Genomic DNA, 17668 nt, shown 5'->3' with positions numbered 1-17668 from the left:
GCCTAAAACTCAGTTCAGGTCTCCCTTACGGGTGGCAGAGACCCAGCCACTTGAGCCATCACCTCTGCCCCCCATGGTGTATGTCCACAGGAAGCTGGACTCAGAAGCAGAGCCAGCACTTGGCCCCAGGCCTCTGATATGGGATTCAGGAGTCCAAAGTGGTGTATTAGCTGCTTTGCCAAATGTCCCCCCCCCCCCCCCCCACCGACCCAATCTGGTTTTTGTTTTTTTTAATCTACAAAAGCACTTTTGAAAATTGAATATTTGTCCTTATATAATGCAAGAAAGATTGAATGAAAACCGTAATTATTTTTTTAAATTATAGTGCTATGTTTGAGATTTGAATTCCTTGTTCCCAGTGAAATTTCACCATCATTATAAATCTACATACCTGCACTAAAGATTTGGTTTGTTCTCACAAGTGGATAGAAGATAATGTGGCTAAAATGTTATATTCTTAGTCTCAATATTACTGTAGTTTGTAACAAAGTTTTAATCTTATAGTGAAAAAGGAACTGTAGACTTGAACACTGGACGTTTTAATTGTTAGGTTTCAGAAATCTAGAGGACCTTTATCTTTATTCAGATGCATTTCAAAATTTAGAATCTTAGATATTGCACAAAGTGGACTTAACCACATAACATCAGTAGAATCTGGATAGGCCTTGTAGTGAAATACACTATAGTTCTCAGTTGTGCTGTGTAGTGCAAGAATATTCACACTAGAAGGAATATTTGACTACACAGAATTTCATGATCAAGTCATTCACAGCCAGATGGAGTTCAGGTCTGGTCATAGTTTGCTACCAGATGAATTACAATGAATGTTGATTTTCAGATTGGATTTCTGGATGGCTGATAAGGGCTCATGAACTGTCAGCTTTAGTAGCTACCTGAAGAGTCATTTCACTTTGTATTTATTTCTTTTTATACCTACCTGCCCCTCCTACATTTCCCTATATCAGAATCAAAGTTCTACCTGTGTACTACTCCAAGAAATTTCTAATTCGGGGGTTTCTTTTAAAATAAGTATTTGGGATTTTATGTTTTTGTTTTTAACAAATTAAACATAGGGTCCTCAACCCCATTTTCCCTAGCTAAGTTTCAGATGATATATTTTTTACTCAGGCTCCTGTCACCTGCCCCACTCCCACTCTGAACATTGCAGGTGATCTGTTCCAGTTGCCATAGTGTAACTTCCAGGCCAGCAGCTGAACTATGGGTTATTCCTGGTGCTGGTGTATAAGAAACACTCATAATGTCTTATGTTATTTCACCTAAATTCCTACTTCCAGTGAGAAGCAACCAAAAGATTCTGCATAAACGGTGCTAAAGAGGGCAAATTGAACAACTTCTAGATCAGGGTATTCTACATTTGGCGATCTCGGTTAGAAAGTTTGTACATATATTTAGGCAGAAGCTGCCTTCTTAAATTGAAACCTAGAGGTTCCTGCTGTCCAGCATCATGCTGCCCTTGGCGTGTTTGAAGTCCTGTCCTGCTTGCTTCTTAGTTCACATCCCAGTTAAACATTCTCAGGTTTAAATTGCATCCTACACCTGACTCTTGTCCCATACCTAGACTCGTGTTTCTCAGCTCATAGTGCTGATCCATAAGAGGTTTGATTATGGATAATATTAAATTGAAAACAAGTTTTTTCTATTTTATCTATTTCTTAGTCTCATTGATTTGGGTTTTTCCTTCACTACTTAATATCTGTGTTTCCCCACGTGGAAGTTTTTCATCTCTACTGTGAGATTGTAGAAGGAAATCACCAAGAATCCTTCCTGACCTCTTGTTTTTGGGTTCTGTGAAACAGTTCTGACTCTGGGAGCAGATCACCTGTCCACAGTAACCGTATTGGTCATCTTTGTGTGAATTAAAAACTTGTCCAGCATTCTATATCTGGAGTTAGACATAGAACCTAAAAACTTTCCACCTTGGTATCTCATGTCGTTGACAGAGAAGATTGGTCAATTTGTCTTATTTTCATTTAGCCTGTGGTTAGGATTTGAGTCATAATCGTGTCTTGATCTGAGAGCTTTTTGGTTTTCTGTGAATAATATGAACCCCAGGTTAGATTACATTTGCCCAAAGTTACTGCCTCACCTCTGTCAAAGCTTTTGGATTCATTCACACAGCCGCCTTTTGGATAAAAATTTTATTTCTAGATGTAATAGCTTATAGCTGAAAAGGACCTCAATAGTTTCTTGAGCATTTTAGATGAAGATACTGCATCCCAAAAGGTTAAACAGCTTGCCCAAGAATGCTCATCTAGCTAATCGTAGAGCTGAAAACAAAAACAGTCCAGGGCTCGAGGCCCCTGGGCCCGGGGTTTTTATCACCATCACTGCCACTTGCGTGTTGCTCCGCACGTTTCTCCTGGATCCTTCACCAGTTTCATTCCTGGACTCCAGGAGCACAACAATATCTAAGAAATAGGCTAACTTTGCTATCAAAGAAGTAAGCTAACATAGTGATTAAAATGTTAACAGTTTTCAAAAAGTGAAATCCACAACACCCTCAGAGACCAGATCAAGATGTTGATTTCAAGAGGGCAAAAATATTTGGAACTTTATTCAAATTGGCTTCCAGTTATCACTAGCTTTTTAATTAAAGCACAACACCAGCAGAATTCAACAACAAAAAATGCTTTCATTCATAAAAAGTTTTCTATAAAAGTTTGTCAATGAATGTTAAATTTACTATCTTTCTAAATACATGATGACCCAACCTTCCAAAAATGATCCAGTTTTTAAAACTTGCTGACCATTCCTACTAGAAAAGTCAAGTGTGAGGCAACAGACTCAAAATTAGGAAATGAAAAAGTCTAAATCAGAAATAGATTGGCAGAAATATCTAATGAAATAAGGATCTTTAGGTTTAAAGAGTTGGCTTTTTTTTTAAATATAGGGGTAAATATTAGTTATGAACATTCAGGACAGCATTAATTTTTGTGGATTTTCAAGCTTTGATACAACACATTTCTGCTATATGGAAATGGTTATGTGGCTAGACAGCTACTTTTATATCAATATTTAGGAATCATCATATGAATAAAACTCCTCTCTGTGAATCTCACATCTGTGAATTGCAAACAAAGTAGGAAAAGGAATTTATCAAAGGACAGACACCAGCTAAATACATTCGTAACACACACATACAACAAGAAAACCAGCAGTAATAAGTTGCAACTAGTGAGTTGCTTTTTTGCCCTTACAGCCCTAGAACTTAGTTTAGTTCAAGTATAGGAATCTCTGCAGGCACTAATAACTTAAGAGTTTTTCTTGAATATTAATGATTTTTTGATCCATTCAGACCATGGTGGAATTTGTAGCAAAAATTTCCTAGTTATATCAAGAAAAAGCGTTCTGAGGGGCAGTGAAAGATTTCTTTGGTGAGTTAACAAATACAAATCACACAACTTGATGACGTGATACCCTAATACCTAAGCAGTAAACAATAGCAATAAACTAGCTGACAGTATTTTGAAAACTTAAACTTTAGATTGAGGAAATTTGCATGATTATAGATTCCCTGGGATCCAGGGATGCATGATAAACTTTTTTGGTTTAAAATAATTCTTACTCAAACATCATAGGCTTCTTAAAGAAGCCTTCCTAATCCATTTGTATTGTGATTGTATGTGCTTTTTTTTTTTCCTTTTTTTTTAATTGGCAAAAAAGAAAAAGGTTTCCTTTTTAAAAACTGCACACACTTTTTTGGGGGGTAATAAATGAACATTTTTTTGTTTGTTTTTTTTAGAACTGAGCTCTCCATAGACAAACATAAGTAGCATAACACAGTGTCTTTCCTCAGACATCATTCTGTACAGTAAATCAACATAAACAACTCCGTTCTTATTGACTGGATTTTTTCCAGGTGGGTTAATTGGGTGGGGAAAATTAATTAAACTTAACATTGGAACCTCTTTTCTTCCTGCTAAACTTAAAGGATGAATTCTTTAAAAAGAAAGTAATAAAACAACAACCTTATCTTTCATATAGAGGAAATTTTTGTAAATGACTAAAATGAGAAAATAAGTAGAACAGTTAGTGTTTATACACAAAACTGTTAGGGCCCACCTGAATGAATTGAGAAGGTAATATGGATAAAATGGAAACCAACTGGCAATTAACAGATTTCTTCTCAAGCTCAGTGCAAAGTTGAATTCCAAATCTGTGGATTAAAAAGCTGATATTACCTTCTACATTGTCTAGTACAAGTGTCACAGCTTTGCAAAAATAATGGTGTCAAAACTTGGGAAGTGAGCAGTTCTCTTTCCTGTGTTTAAGAGAGTCTAATTTTCTATAAATTCAAGCCACTCTTGTTAAATGTGGTAGCAGAAGTGCTGGGATTTCATTTGGGCAGTGATCATTAGCAGGATGATGAACCTTTGTCAGAGGCTTTAATTTTGCACACACAAAAAAATTGTAATGCTGCATTTGTTTTGGTATCATAAGAGGTATGTGATATCTGTGCCTTTTTATAAAACATTCCCTCATTTTATGTTCAGCATTTACAGCCGAACAATACCAGCAACATCAACAGCAACTGGCACTAATGCAGAAACAGCAGCTTGCACAAATTCAGCAACAGCAGGCAAACAGTAACTCCTCCACCAACACATCACAGGTGAGGGGTTTGTCTGTCTTATGATTATCCCTCGTTGTTTCCCACCAGAGTTCATCTCTAGTTACCAACAGTTGTCCTAGAACCTTGCACCTAACCAGCAGGAAAGTGGCTTTCGCCTGAATATACAGGGTTTAGAAAGAACTTCACAGGTGAGTATGGAAGCTGTCGCCTCTGCTCCCTACTTTTAAAAGTAAAATAAAATGTGAAGTGGAATGAGATGGGGACACTGTGTTCAAATCATAATTTCTCCATCCAGTTCATTAGCTTATCTTACCTTTGGGGGTGTGTGTGTCGGGGGGTGTGTGGGTGTGTGTGTGTGTGTGTGTGGGTGTGGAAAGAAGTCGACACACTCACTTCATTATATGTATTTGCAATGCTCTGAACTATTTGACTAGCACATTTCTGGCCCAGCGTTTGTGAGGGAGCTTTACTATCTCCCCATATAAAGGCTTATTTGGTAATGGGTGTATACAGAGTATTTGTTGAATAACGTTTGAGTTAAAGATTAGTTTTTCATTCCTGAAATGTATCACTATCAAAAGAGATGAAGAGATTTTAGTGGTTTGCCATTTTCATTTATATTCAAGCTGATGTTGTTGTACCTGTGTATCTTTAATGCTAATTTGAGGCTAAGTGATACTGATTAGATTGCCCATATATTTTCTGTTTAGGGTTTTGTTTCCAAGACTTTGGATTCTGCTAGTGCTCAATTTGCTGCTTCTGCTTTGGTGACATCAGAACAGCTGATGGGGTTCAAGATGAAGGATGATGTGGTGCTTGGGATTGGGGTGAATGGCGTCCTTCCAGCCTCAGGTAGGACGGGGACGTCCGTGTGGCCTTGATTCTGTGTGTAGCGCGCATCTGTAATACAGCGAAAGTGCACGTGGCTCAGATGCTGCCTTCTTTTTCTCTCTAGGAGTCTACAAGGGCTTACACCTCAGTAGTACGACACCAACAGCACTTGTGCATACCAGTCCATCAACAGCAGGCTCGACTTTGTTACAGCCTTCCAATAGTACACAGACTTCAAGTTCCCACAGTGCACTGAGTCATCAAGTAACTGCTGCCAATTCTGCGACAACTCAGGTTCTGATTGGGAACAACATTCGATTAACTGTACCTTCATCAGTTGCCACTGTAAACTCTCTTGCCCCAATAAACGCACGACACATACCTAGGACTTTAAGTGCTGTTCCGTCATCTGCCTTAAAGCTGGCTGCCGCAGCAAACTGTCAAGTTTCCAAGGTTCCGTCTTCATCCTCTGTAGATCCAGTTCCAAGGTGAGTAGGTACTTTAAGCCTAAAGTGTTGGCAAGGTATGAGAGGGGTGGGCACTGTGGGCCCGCAGGTTAAGCCGCTGCTTGGGACACCTGCATCCCGCGTTAGAGCTGGTTCTCGTCCCAGGTGCTCCACCTCAGAGCCAGCTTCCTGCTTGTGTGCCTGGGAAGGCAGCAGGTGATGGCCCAAGGACTCAGGTCCCTGCTACTCACGTGGAACGGCCAGATGGAGTTCCAGATTCCTGGCTTTGGCCTGACTTGGTCCTTGCTGTTAGGGGCATTTTGGGAGTGAAACAGCAAATGGGGCCAGCGCCGCGGCTCACGTGGCTAATCGTCCGCCTGCGGCGCCGGCACACCAGGTTCTAGTCCCAGTTGGGGCGCCGGATTCTGTCCCAGTTGCTCCGCTTCCAGTCCAGCTCTCTGCCGTGGCCCGGGAAGGCAGTGGAGGATGGCCCAAGAGTTTGGGCCCTGCACCCGCATGGGAGACCAGGAGGAAGCACCTGGCTCCTGGCTTCAGATTGGCGCCAGCTGTGGTAGCCATTTGGGGGATGAGCCAGCGGAAAAGGAGGACCTTTCTCTCTAACTCTGCCTGTCAAAAAAAAAAAAAAAAGAGCAAATGGAAGATCTTTGTCTCTCTTGCTCTCCCTAAGTAAATCTTTTAAAACATGGAAAATGAGATCTGACTTAAATCCTCTATTATTGTTTTCTGTTCGTGTTTTCAGTTTTTATTAAAAACTATGAAAATTATTAAATAAATTATGAAAATATTTTCCATGCCTATACAAATGAGTGTTACAGTTCAGTACAACTTGGAAACATGAAGAAGGAATGTTCCAGAGAAGCCCACATATGATCTGGACGTCCCTCTGTTAGTGTCACAGGAGCTGATAATGCTCTCATGTGTCTTCTACCTTTGGATGAAACGAGTTTTCTTTAGGATTTTCTTCCACAGCTTCTTTTGTAGACAGAATTGATAGACTCCACTATCACTAGATAACTAGTGTGCTAAACTGTTCTTTAGGGTAAAGACTTAGGGTATCCATGCCAGGTCAGCTCTTGAAACTTTTAAACTTAAGTGTTTTTGGTTTATTTGAAAGGCAGATGGACACAGATCTTCCGTCTGCTAGTTCACTCTAAATGCCCGTAGCAGCCTGGCAGGGGGAGGTCGGGCCAAACTGGGGTGCCAGGAGCTTAGTCTGGGTCTCCCATGTAGGAGACAGGATGCTTGAGCCTTCAACTGCCTCTAGGGTGCTTATCACCAGGAAGCTGGAATCCAGAGCAGAGTGGAGACTTGAACTCGGGCACTCTGATAGGGCACATGGGCATCCCAAGCAGCAGTGTAACCACTGCACCAGCTTCCCCTCCATGCCATGTCAACTTTAAATCAGGCCGTTAGGTTCTGTGCCATCGTGTTTTTAGTTTCAGTAGACTGTTTAGGATTTTTACTGGGGCTCTATTATGTTTTAAATATGAATAATTAAAACCCTGCTGTTTCCAAGAGACCATGGGGGTGGGGCAGGTATTTTGTTTTTTTAGATAAGCTTAAAAATGTGAAGTTCAGTGTTAACTGTAGATAAAGTGAAAGTCATTCTAGGGGTTCAGAAAGCATTATGTGCTTGTCAGATTACTTATATAGATGATAGCTGTAATTTCCATACACTAACAATGTAAGAATTATTTTCACACCAGGGGAATTTGGGAAATGTTCTATCAAATGAGACCTGATTTGACCCAGGATAGGATTTGGTTGGGCAAAGAAAAGATTTCAAGCAGGTGGAGAGGGGGAAACACAGATGATGAGGCCAACACGTGAACCGGCTTCTCTGCAGGTTTAGGAAAATTAGGAGTTGACGTTGGAATGGCAGAGGAAGGCCGGGTTGTGGAGCACCTCAAGTGCCAGGCTGACCGTGAGACTTGGCAGCCAGCAGTGACCAGAGTTTGTGGCACACAGTGTCGCCTTTTTTTTTTTTTTTTTTTTTTTTAAGATTTATTTATTTGAAAGTCAAGCTACAGAGAGCAAAGCAGAGGTCTTCCATCCACTGATTCACTCCTCAGTTGGCCACAGCTGTGCCAGTCCGAAGCCAGGAGCTTCTTCCGGGTCCCCACGTGGGTGCAGGGGCCCAAGAACTTGGGTCATCTTCTGCTTTCCCAGGCCATAGCAGAGAGCTGGATCGGAAGTGGAGCAGCCGGGACTCGAACTGGCACCCACATGGGATGCCAGCACTGCAGGCAACATCTTTACCCGCTGTGCCACAGCGCCAGCCCCCAGTGTTTGGTTTCTAAACCCACACATCCGTGTCAGCTGCTGAAGCTAAGTGTGGTAGCTGTCGTCTACCCAGCACCAGTCCGTCCTTCCTAGTATTCGGAGCCTGGGCGTAGCCAGTCCGTCAGCTCCAGCCCCGGTACATTCAGTGCCGTGGTTTTTAGTGCTGTAGAATGTATAAACCAGGGAACATCAGCAGGAGGTGGCACCTGCAGAGAAGGCAGTGGGCTCCTGAGGACTCGTGGGTTCCGGCTGCTCCCTCCCCGGGCCTCCCCCCGGGACTGGGGGCTTGCTCAGATGTCTCCACTCAGTTCCACGTTAGCCCCCTGCCTTCAGGTCCTGCCCTGAGCCTTTTCAGACTCTCGTGGCAGGTGTAATGGAGCTGAGGAATTGGAACCTGGGCAGTCTGTGTTCCTAACGTCTGGGTGGGTTGGGTGCAGCTGCAGTTTTGTTGCTGAGATTACTGGCAGTGCAATTCATACTTGACGTCAGCCTGACCACTGTATATTCGTGACAGTATATATACACACACCCCTTCTGCTAGCTTGTCAGATTTCATGTTGAATCAGTCTTCATTGAGAAGATTGTCTTCCTTGACCGCGTTGTACGTTGCAGAGAAGTAACTGATGAAACTTTCTCCCCAGGGAAAGTCATGAAGCAGAGAAGCCAGCACTGAACGCCATAGCGGACAACACAGTAGCGATGGAGGTGACGTAGCTTCCGCAGGAGCAGGACTCCGCCTGGGGGCGTGATCAGGTGCTATGCATCGGTAGCATTTGAATGCAGGGGAGGATGGAATGCAGCACATGCGTTTCTGTGGCAGCTGTGAGGACTTGACAGCAGCGCTCATCTCTCATGCTTCAGTTTTCTTTTCTTACTGTTAATAGGAAAAATCAACACCTGTAAATTAAGAATACAGCAATTATCTGTACAGTCCTGCATATTTGTAATACCCTTGTATATATGTTACTTGAATACAGAAATGTTCATTTGTGATGCTTTGCACTTGGGGGTGGGGAGGGTGGGAGGGAAATAAATTGCAACAAAGAGTGTGAGATGTGAGATTGTATAGAGATGAAGTGTCACACATCACGTGCATGGTGCGGAACCTGCTGTTTTATCTATTTATTGTGCCGTGTTTACAGTTTTTCGTACACTGTACCTTCGTTGGTTCCTGTGCTGTAGTAAATGTGTTAGGTAGCTGTGGGCTCCTTGGGATTTTGTAAATGGTATAACATAACTTGGTTCCCCTCTGGGTCCTTGAGTTTTCTGTGTATCATGTGAAAAAAAAAAAATGGTGACATACATACAGAATTTTACAAAAAAAAAAAAAAGGCATCAGTTTTTTTAAAATGGGAATGTACTGTTCGATGGGGATCTTCCTGGTCTACTCTCATTAGGACAAGTAACAAGCTAAAAATGAAGTCTCTTGAATCTTCCACCCATCCCCACCGCCTGCAGAGCCAGGGCGGCCTCTGGCACTGCAGGCACTAATGTTCTGTTGCTGCTCTGCACACAGCCCATTTCCTTCCACCCAGAAAGTGTTCAATCAAGTATGCAAATGGAGTCCTTACAACTGGAGTTTATGTTGTCTTGCCCTTTTTTTAGCACAAAAAAAATTGTACTTTTTTTATTGTCGAATTGTTGAAAAGACTTCATTCTTTACTTGTTCTTACAAAAAAGGATATAAGGGAGAAGAATGCAAAAATTGCTGTCCGTGTATCATCATTCCAGTTTCTCAAAACAGCCAGCCAGCTTTTTTCCTTTTCCGATTTCTCCAGAAGGCTGCAAGGCCAGAACCACAACTATCGGGTGCCTTCCTTTGGAAATACTCGCCCTCTCTTCCGTGAAGAGAATGGTACTTACCAGACTACTACCAGTGCTTTTCAGTACCGCAGTCTGAATGCCCGGGCCGATGGCGTACGTTATCCTTAAGGTTTGTAATCCCACCTGGAACAATTGTGATAGAATCCTCACAAAATAAACCCAGGGCATTACATGTTGACAAACTAACGTCGAGTGGTCTTTTGCTTTTATTTTCAACCCAAGACCCTGTTGTGTCATCTCAACTACCATCTTCTTTGAGTGAAGGCAGTGGGTAGGTAGGCGGGGAGGGAAATGGAGAGTGATGGCAAGCTCATCTCTCCAATTCTTTAGGAAGTGACTGCTAGGTCTGGGACTGTTTGTGGCTGGGAGGGGACAGAAATCCCTGCTCTTGGGGAATTTATAATCTCACGGAGAGAGAAACAAGTTCCCCCCTGTTATGATTAGAATTAGAAAAGCAAGGGAGAGAAGCAGCAGTGCTGGGGTGGGCTGCGCATTGCAGCTTTACAAAAATGCTCATGGGTGAGGCTGGTGTTGGGGCACAGGGGGCCAAGCCCGGGGTGCGGCGTACCATCTTGGAGAGCGGGGTTCGAGTCCTGGTTACTTGGCTGCTGCCTGCTGATGCACCTGGGAAGGCAGCAGCTGACGGCTTGAGTACTCGCGAGCATGTGGGAGACCCGACTTTGGCCTGGCCGAGCCCTGGTGGGTGCAGGCATTTGGGGACTGAACCAGTGGATGGAAGATCGCTGTCTCTCTTCCTCTCTCTCTACCTTTCAAATAAATAAGTAAAACTTAAAAAGGGGCTCACGGGCGGTCGCATTGATCAGAGACTTGAAGAAAAGCACTGCCGGCCGAGAGACGGAGCACCAGGGGCACACAGGAGGTAGGAGGGTTCCCAGTGGGCTGAAGGAACAGCTGAGGCTGGGGCAGTAGTGGGGAGCCGGCTCGTGGAGGTCCTGTTGGGTGATTTAAAAACTTGAGCGCAGAGATGTGACAGGGTCTGCGGAGCCTCACTCTGGCCTTGTAGTCAGAATAGACAGGGGAGTCCACCAGGAAACAAACTGCATTAATGCCAATCAGAGGGGACAGGGGTGGTGTGAGAAGTGCCTGGGTCCTGTTGCTATCTGACTGGAACCCACTAAAACAGATGTCGGGTACGCGGAAAGGGGAGCCTGGGGGTCACATTAAGGTCTCTGACCCCAGGCCAGAAGCACTGGGAGGAGTGGGCTTGTGGGGGGATGGGAAGTGTGGTGTGGGTCTGTTCGGAGATAGACATTGATGTAGACAGGTAGGCAGTCGCTTACAAAGTAAGAGCTTGGAGGAGAGGCCTGACCAGGAGATGGGAACTTAAGAGCCATGGGAAGTTCAAAGCCAGGGATCTGGTGAGAACATCCGAAGGTGCGGTGAGTGGCACCTGTGTCACAGCCGTCGGTGGCCGAGTGTTGGAGCATCCTCTCAGCTTCCTGTGTAACACAGCCATCGGTGGCCGAGTGTTGGAGCATCCTGTGTGATGACAACCGTCGGTGGCCGAGTGTTGGAGCGGTCTCTTAGCTTTAAGATGAGTCTTTTAATATGGATGACTACTTTTGTTTATCCTGCTCCACACCCTTTAAGGGAAAAAAACACAAAAGGCTGCCTTTCAGTTGTCGTGGCGGGTCAGCATGCCTAAAATTAGAAACTGAAAATTGCTAAGTAAACCTAGCAGATAAAATGAGGCCTGGGTCCCCAAAGTCTGCCCCTGTGCCTGATGTCCATAGGTGAACTGGTGGATGGAATCAGATGAAACAAATGGGTCTGCATTGAGCCACACCCTGTCAGCAGTGTGCTCGTGTCCTGTGAGGGGGTCGACTGGGGACAGGCAAGTACTTGGCCACATCAGCTTTGCATGTGGAGAAAGTATTAAGATGCGTATTTCAGAACAACGGAATCGGGCAGGCATTTGGCACAGCAGTTACCTTGCCCCTTTGGGATGCCTGCGTCCCACAAGGGAGTGCCTGGTTCAAGTCCCAGCTCCTCTGCTTGCGACCCAGGTTCCTGCTAATGCAGACCCTGGGAGGTTGGCAGCAGGGGGTGACTCAAGTTCTTGGTACTGTACCACCTAGATGGGAGACTTGGCTTGAGTTCCAGGCTCCTGGCCTTGGCCTGGCCCAACCCTGGTGGTTCTAGGCATCTAGAGAGTGAACCAGTGAGTACCGGATACAGGCATCCCAAGCGGTGACGAGCACTGTGCCAAACACACCCCTCTCCCATAAGAATTATTTCAACAAAGCATTCTGCTGTGATGAAAAGAAGTTTGACATTAACAGCAGTAGAGGATGAATAGACAACATAGGATCCAAGAAGTAATTACTAAGTCAGGCATTGTTGACACAGCAAGTGGTCCAGTTCCCTGCCACATTCCAGATATGCACTAAATCAAATACCTGGCATAATTAGATCAGAAAACATTAAAGTCAGATAAGAAAATTAAGTCCTCCTACTTAGGATTTCTTAATTTTTATTTATCTGAGAGAGGGACAAGACAATCATCTCCCATCCACTGTTTCACTCCCAAATGCCTGTAACAGGGCTGGGACAAAACAGAAACCAAGATCCAGGAACTCAGTCCAGGCCTCCCAAGTGCATGGCAGGAATCCAACTGCGTGAGCCACCTGCTGCAGAAGCTCAGTTACACACTAGTCACTGGCTTTGGGATTTCTGATCAGATGAAATCTAAAGTGGTGAATGTGGAACAGTGCATTTTAAAGCCTCGGAAAGATCCACCTTACATTTGGAGCTCTATTAAAAAAAAAAACAGTTGAGGGGGGTGTGGGGGACAGTGCTGTTCTGCAGTGGGTTAACGTGATGCCTGCAGCGCTGGCATCCTGCCTGGGCACAGGTTTGAGCCCCGGCTGCTCCGTTTCTGACCCAGCTCCTTGCTAATGCGCCTGGGAAAGCCCAAGCCCCGTCACCCACCTGGGAGAGCCTGATGGAGTCCTGGCTCCTGGTTTCAGCCCAGCCTCGCACTGACTGCGTGGCCATTTGTGGAATGAACCGGCAGGTCAGAGTGCCCATTCTCGTCCAGTCCGTCTCTTCCTCCAATTCTGCCTTTCAGAATAAATGTTTTTATTACAGAAGGGTTAGCAGGACTGTTGATATTGATTCTCTGACAGTTCTGAGGCGACAAGTCCAAGCTAAATATCACTGAGTTTAAGTCAAGTGATTTAAGTGAAGTGCCAGGTTGGCGGTGTGAGCAGGGCCTCACTGATGGGGGAGGCTCTGCCTGCCAGCTCCAGCTCGGGGTAGTTAGCTGGTCTTCCTCGTGCCCACCTGTACCTCTCACACCTCCATCTCCAGCTTGGCCTTGTGTCTCAGGACTCCTGCCTCGTTCCTGCCAGGCTCCCTTTGTTTGCATCTGGGGCCCACCTGGAAACGAGGGGAGAGGCCTCCTCTCTCCCCTGCATCCAGCCCTCGACAGCGCACGTACTGAGTACCCCAGTACTGCTGTCAGCACTTGGCAGCATCTCACGGAATCCTCACAAGGCCGCTGGGATGGCTGTACTGGCTCTGCCGCCGTTCCCCTATGTGGTCCCTGGCAAACCCTGGCCTAATTTAGATGTGAGAAATCACTCGGGAATAAAGCACTGCTGTGTCCCAGCTTCTGCCATCACCTGCCATAGCTAATGTTTGTGGGATCAGCGTGCTATTCATATAGTCATTCCTTGACTGCTTTATTGTTTTAAACATAGCAGAACCTATATATATATATATATATATATATATATATATATATATATATATATATATATTTATGTATTTGAAAGGCAGAGAGAAAGACGAAAGGTCTTCCATCCCCTGGTTCACTCCCCGAATGTCCACAACAGCCAGGGCTGGGCCAGGCTGGAGCCAGCACCCAGAAACTCCATCCAGGTCTCCCATGTGGGTGGCAGGGACCCAAGTACTTGGGCCATCACCTGCTGTCTCCAGGGTGCACATTAGTAGGAAACTGGAATTGGAAGCAGAGCCGGGTCTCAAACCCACGTGTCCCTCTGCTATGGGATGCCGTGGTCCCCTGGGCATCTTAACTGCTGAGCCAAAGCCCTACCCCCACCCCACGATGAACGCTTTGAAAGAATTCTTATATAGAACACTGATATATGAAACAGCCAACTAGCTATGCCAAGCATTAATGAGAAGTGTTACTTCCTTACCTGAAACAAGTGAAGTATTGATTGACACAAAAGAAACTAAAGAAGCAAAGGGAAATAGAGAAGAGACATAACCAATAGGAAAGGATATGAAGATGGCAGATTTAATTCCAACTGCATCATTAATAACTAAACATCAATGGTTTGGGACTGGTGTCACAGTATAGCAAGTTGGCATGCCAAAGCAGAGGGCCGGTTCAAGGCCTGGCTGCTCTGCTTCCAGTCCCGCTTCCTGGGAAGGCGGAAGATGGCCCAACTACTTGGGCCCCTGACATCCATGTGGGAGGCCACGATGGAGTTTTTGGCTCCTGCCTTTGGCCTGGCCATCGTGGCCATTTGGAGAGTGATGGAGATCAAAGATTATTTCTCTCTTCCTCTCTCCTTCCCTTTCTCTGTCACTCTGCCTTTCAAATAAATATATCATTTTTAAAAAAAGTGTTAAAACAACCCAATTGAAAGGTAGATTATGAGGTTGGATTTTTTTTTTCTTTGACAGGTAGAGTTAGAGAGAGAGACAGAGAGAAAGGCCTTCCTTCCATTGGTTCACCCCCAAATGGCTGCTAAGGCCGGTGCACTGCACCGATCTGAAGCCAGGAGCCAGGTGCTTCTGGTCTCCCATGCGGGTGCAGGGCCCAAGCACTTGGGCCATCCTCCACTGCACTCCCAGGCCACAGCAGAGAGCTGGACTGGAAGAGGGGCAACCGGGACAGAATCCAGTGCCCAAACTGGGACAAGAACCCGGGGTGCCGGCGCCGCAGGCGGAGGATTAGCCAAGTAAGCCAAGGCGCTGGCCAAGGTTGGATCTTAGAAACAGTGTTGTGGCTGGCGCCGCGGTTCAATAGGCTAATGCTATTAATGCCTTGCGGCGCCGGCACACCGGGTTCTAGTCCCGGTCAGGGCACCAATCCTGTCCGGTTGCCCCTCTTCTAGGCCAGCTCTCTGCTGTGGCCAGGGAGTGCAGTGGAGGATGGCCCAAGTGCTTGGGCCCTGCACCCCATGGGAGACCAGGAGAAGCACCTTGCTCCTGCCATCAGATCAGCGCGGTGCGCCGGCCACAGCGCGCCAGCCGCGGCGGCCATTGGAGGGTGAACCAACGGCAAAAGGAAGACCTTTCTCTCTGTCTCTCTCTCTCTCACTGTCCACTCTGCCTGTCAATAAATAAATAAATAAATAGATAAATAAATAGATAAATAAAAGAAACAGTGTTGCTATGGTCTTGATGTTCCTTCCCTCTGGCGTTGCCAATGTGACCGTGTTGGGAGTCAATCCCTTAATCACAAAAAAGAAAGAGGGCTTTTGCCTTCCCCTTCTGCACGTGGGAGGGCTCCTCCCCAGACAGCCAGACCTCACAGCTCCTTGCTCTTCTCAGCTTCCAAAACAATGACAAATTTTTGTCATTTAAAAACAATGTGTTTGAGAGGCAGAGTAAAAGCTCCCATCTGCTGGTTCACTCCCCCCAAATCTGCAACAGCTAGGGCTGGGCCAAGGCTGAAGCTGGAAGTCGGGGACTCAAGCCAGCTCTCCCACAGAGGTGGCAGGAACCCAGTTTGTGGCGCCATCAGTGCCGCCTCTCAGGGTCTTGTTAGCAGGAGACTGCAGTCACAAGCCAGAACTAAGCATGGGACCCCGGCACTCTGATGAGATGCAGGTGTCTCAGGCACCCGGCTCAATGCCCCTGCCAATTTCTGTTCTTTATAGACTACCCAGCCTGAACTATTTGTTCATAGAGACACAAAACGAAGACACCCATCTTTTTGCTGCCTACAAGAAACCCACTCTAAATTTAGAGGTAATAAGTTGAAAATAAAAGGGTGGAGAAAGATATACCATGTTAACACTAATTAAAAGAAACCCAGGGACTGGCGCTGTGGTGTAGCGGGTAAAGCCGCTACCTGCAGTGCTGCATCCCACATGGGCACTGGTTCTAGTCCCGGCTGCTTCACTTCTGATCCAGCTCTCTGCTATGGCCTGGGAAAATGGTAGAAGATGGCCCAAGTCCTTGGGGCCCTGCACCCATGTGGGAGACCCACAGCTCTGGCTGTTGCGGCTATTTGGGGAGCGAACCAGTGTATCGAAGACCTCTCCCCATGACACCTCTCTGTAACTCTGTGTTTCAAATAAGTAAATTTCTAAGAAAAACAAATCCAGAGTGGATATAATAGTATCAGAACAGATTTCAAAGCAAAGGATTTTACTAGAGATTCAAAGTCATTTCATACTGATAATGACCTTATCAAGAAGATATAACCATGCTAAACATTTATGCATCTAATTATTACACAAATTCAAAATATATGAAACAAAACTAATGGAACCAAAAGGAGAAATGGACAAATTCACACTTAGAATTGGAGATTTCAGTACACTCTCATCAGTACTTGATGGAACAAGTAGAGAGCCAATCAGCGAGGACTTGACTTGGACAAGAGGATCAACCAACTGGAGTTAACTGACATTTAGAGAAAAGTCTTTCCAACAACTACGTAATATGCATGTGCTTCAAGGGTGGGCATTTGGCCTAGTGGTTAGGCCACAGGTTAAGATCTACACATCCACATCAGAGGTGCCTGGGTTTGAGCACCAATTCCAGCTTCTTGCCATTGTCCAACGTTGGGAGGCAGAAGGTGATGGCTCAAGTCCTTGGGTCCCTGTCACCCACATGAGAGACCTGGATTGAGTTCTCAGCTCCTGCCTTTGGCCTGACCCAGTCCTGGTTTACAGGAATGTTGGGAAGGAACCAGTGCAAGGAACTCTACATCTCTGTCTCTCTCATTCTCCCCCTCTCTATGCCTCTCAAATAAAATTATTTGTTAGAAAGGATAAACATTTGCTTCAAATACACAAGACCCACTAACATGTGCCATATCATGGGCCATCATATGAGTTTCAAAAATTTGAAAGGCTTGAAAATCATATGGCGTATTGAATTCCCCAGTGGAATTAAGTCAGGATTACTAACGGAGATATTGAAAACTCCCAAATATTTGGAAACTAAATAATAAACTTATTAGTCACAGGAAATCAAAGGAGAAATTAGGACATATTTTGGACTGAGAATAAAAGTGCAATTATCAAAATATAAGATATACTAAAAACAATGCTTATAGAGAAATATATAGCAAAAAAGGAGAAATACAACAAAGCAATAAATCAATTATATGCCTTATACTTCCTTAAGAAACCCGAATGTGAAGTGCAGATTAAATCTAAAGTAGGGGGACAACACTGTGGCAAAGTAGGCTACACCTCTGCCTCAGTGCTGGCATTCCATATGGGCATTGGTTCTAGTCCTGGCTGCTCCACTTCTGATCCAGCTCTCTGCTGTGGTCTGGGAAAGCAGTAGAAGATGGCCCAAGAGCTTGGGGCCCTGTACCCACATGGGAGACCTGGATGAAGCTTCTGGTTTCTGATAGGCTCAGCTCCAGCTTTCGCAGCCATCCAGGGAATCAACCAGTGGATGGAAGACCTTCGTGTCTCTCCCTCTG

At 45.1% G+C, this 17668-nt stretch overlaps 1 protein-coding gene across 3 annotated transcripts in view; it reads left to right on the top strand.

Annotated features, from left to right (window-relative positions):
• Nucleotides 1-9203, top strand: part of EPC1 (enhancer of polycomb homolog 1) — a 106582-nt gene extending 97379 nt beyond the window's left edge. For 2 of the 3 annotated variants that reach the window (XM_062211139.1, XM_062211138.1), the window contains exons 11-14: nt 4515-4633; nt 5305-5446; nt 5550-5913; nt 8817-9203. In XM_062211139.1, coding sequence (XP_062067123.1) covers nt 4515-4633; nt 5305-5446; nt 5550-5913; nt 8817-8889 — 698 coding nt within the window. In that variant the 3' untranslated portion in view covers nt 8890-9203. Of the gene's footprint in view, nt 1-4514; nt 4634-4713; nt 4783-5304; nt 5447-5549; nt 5914-8816 lie in introns of all 3 variants that reach the window. The other variant, XM_062211140.1, reaches the window with a different exon arrangement.
• The last annotated feature ends 8465 nt before the right edge of the window (nt 9204-17668 follow it).

The sequence above is a fragment of the Lepus europaeus genome, chromosome 14 (assembly GCF_033115175.1).
Source record: "Lepus europaeus isolate LE1 chromosome 14, mLepTim1.pri, whole genome shotgun sequence".
NCBI classification, from domain to species: domain Eukaryota; kingdom Metazoa; phylum Chordata; class Mammalia; order Lagomorpha; family Leporidae; genus Lepus; species Lepus europaeus.
Note: the sequence above shows the minus strand (reverse complement) of the source record. Positions and strands in the feature narration are given on the sequence as shown.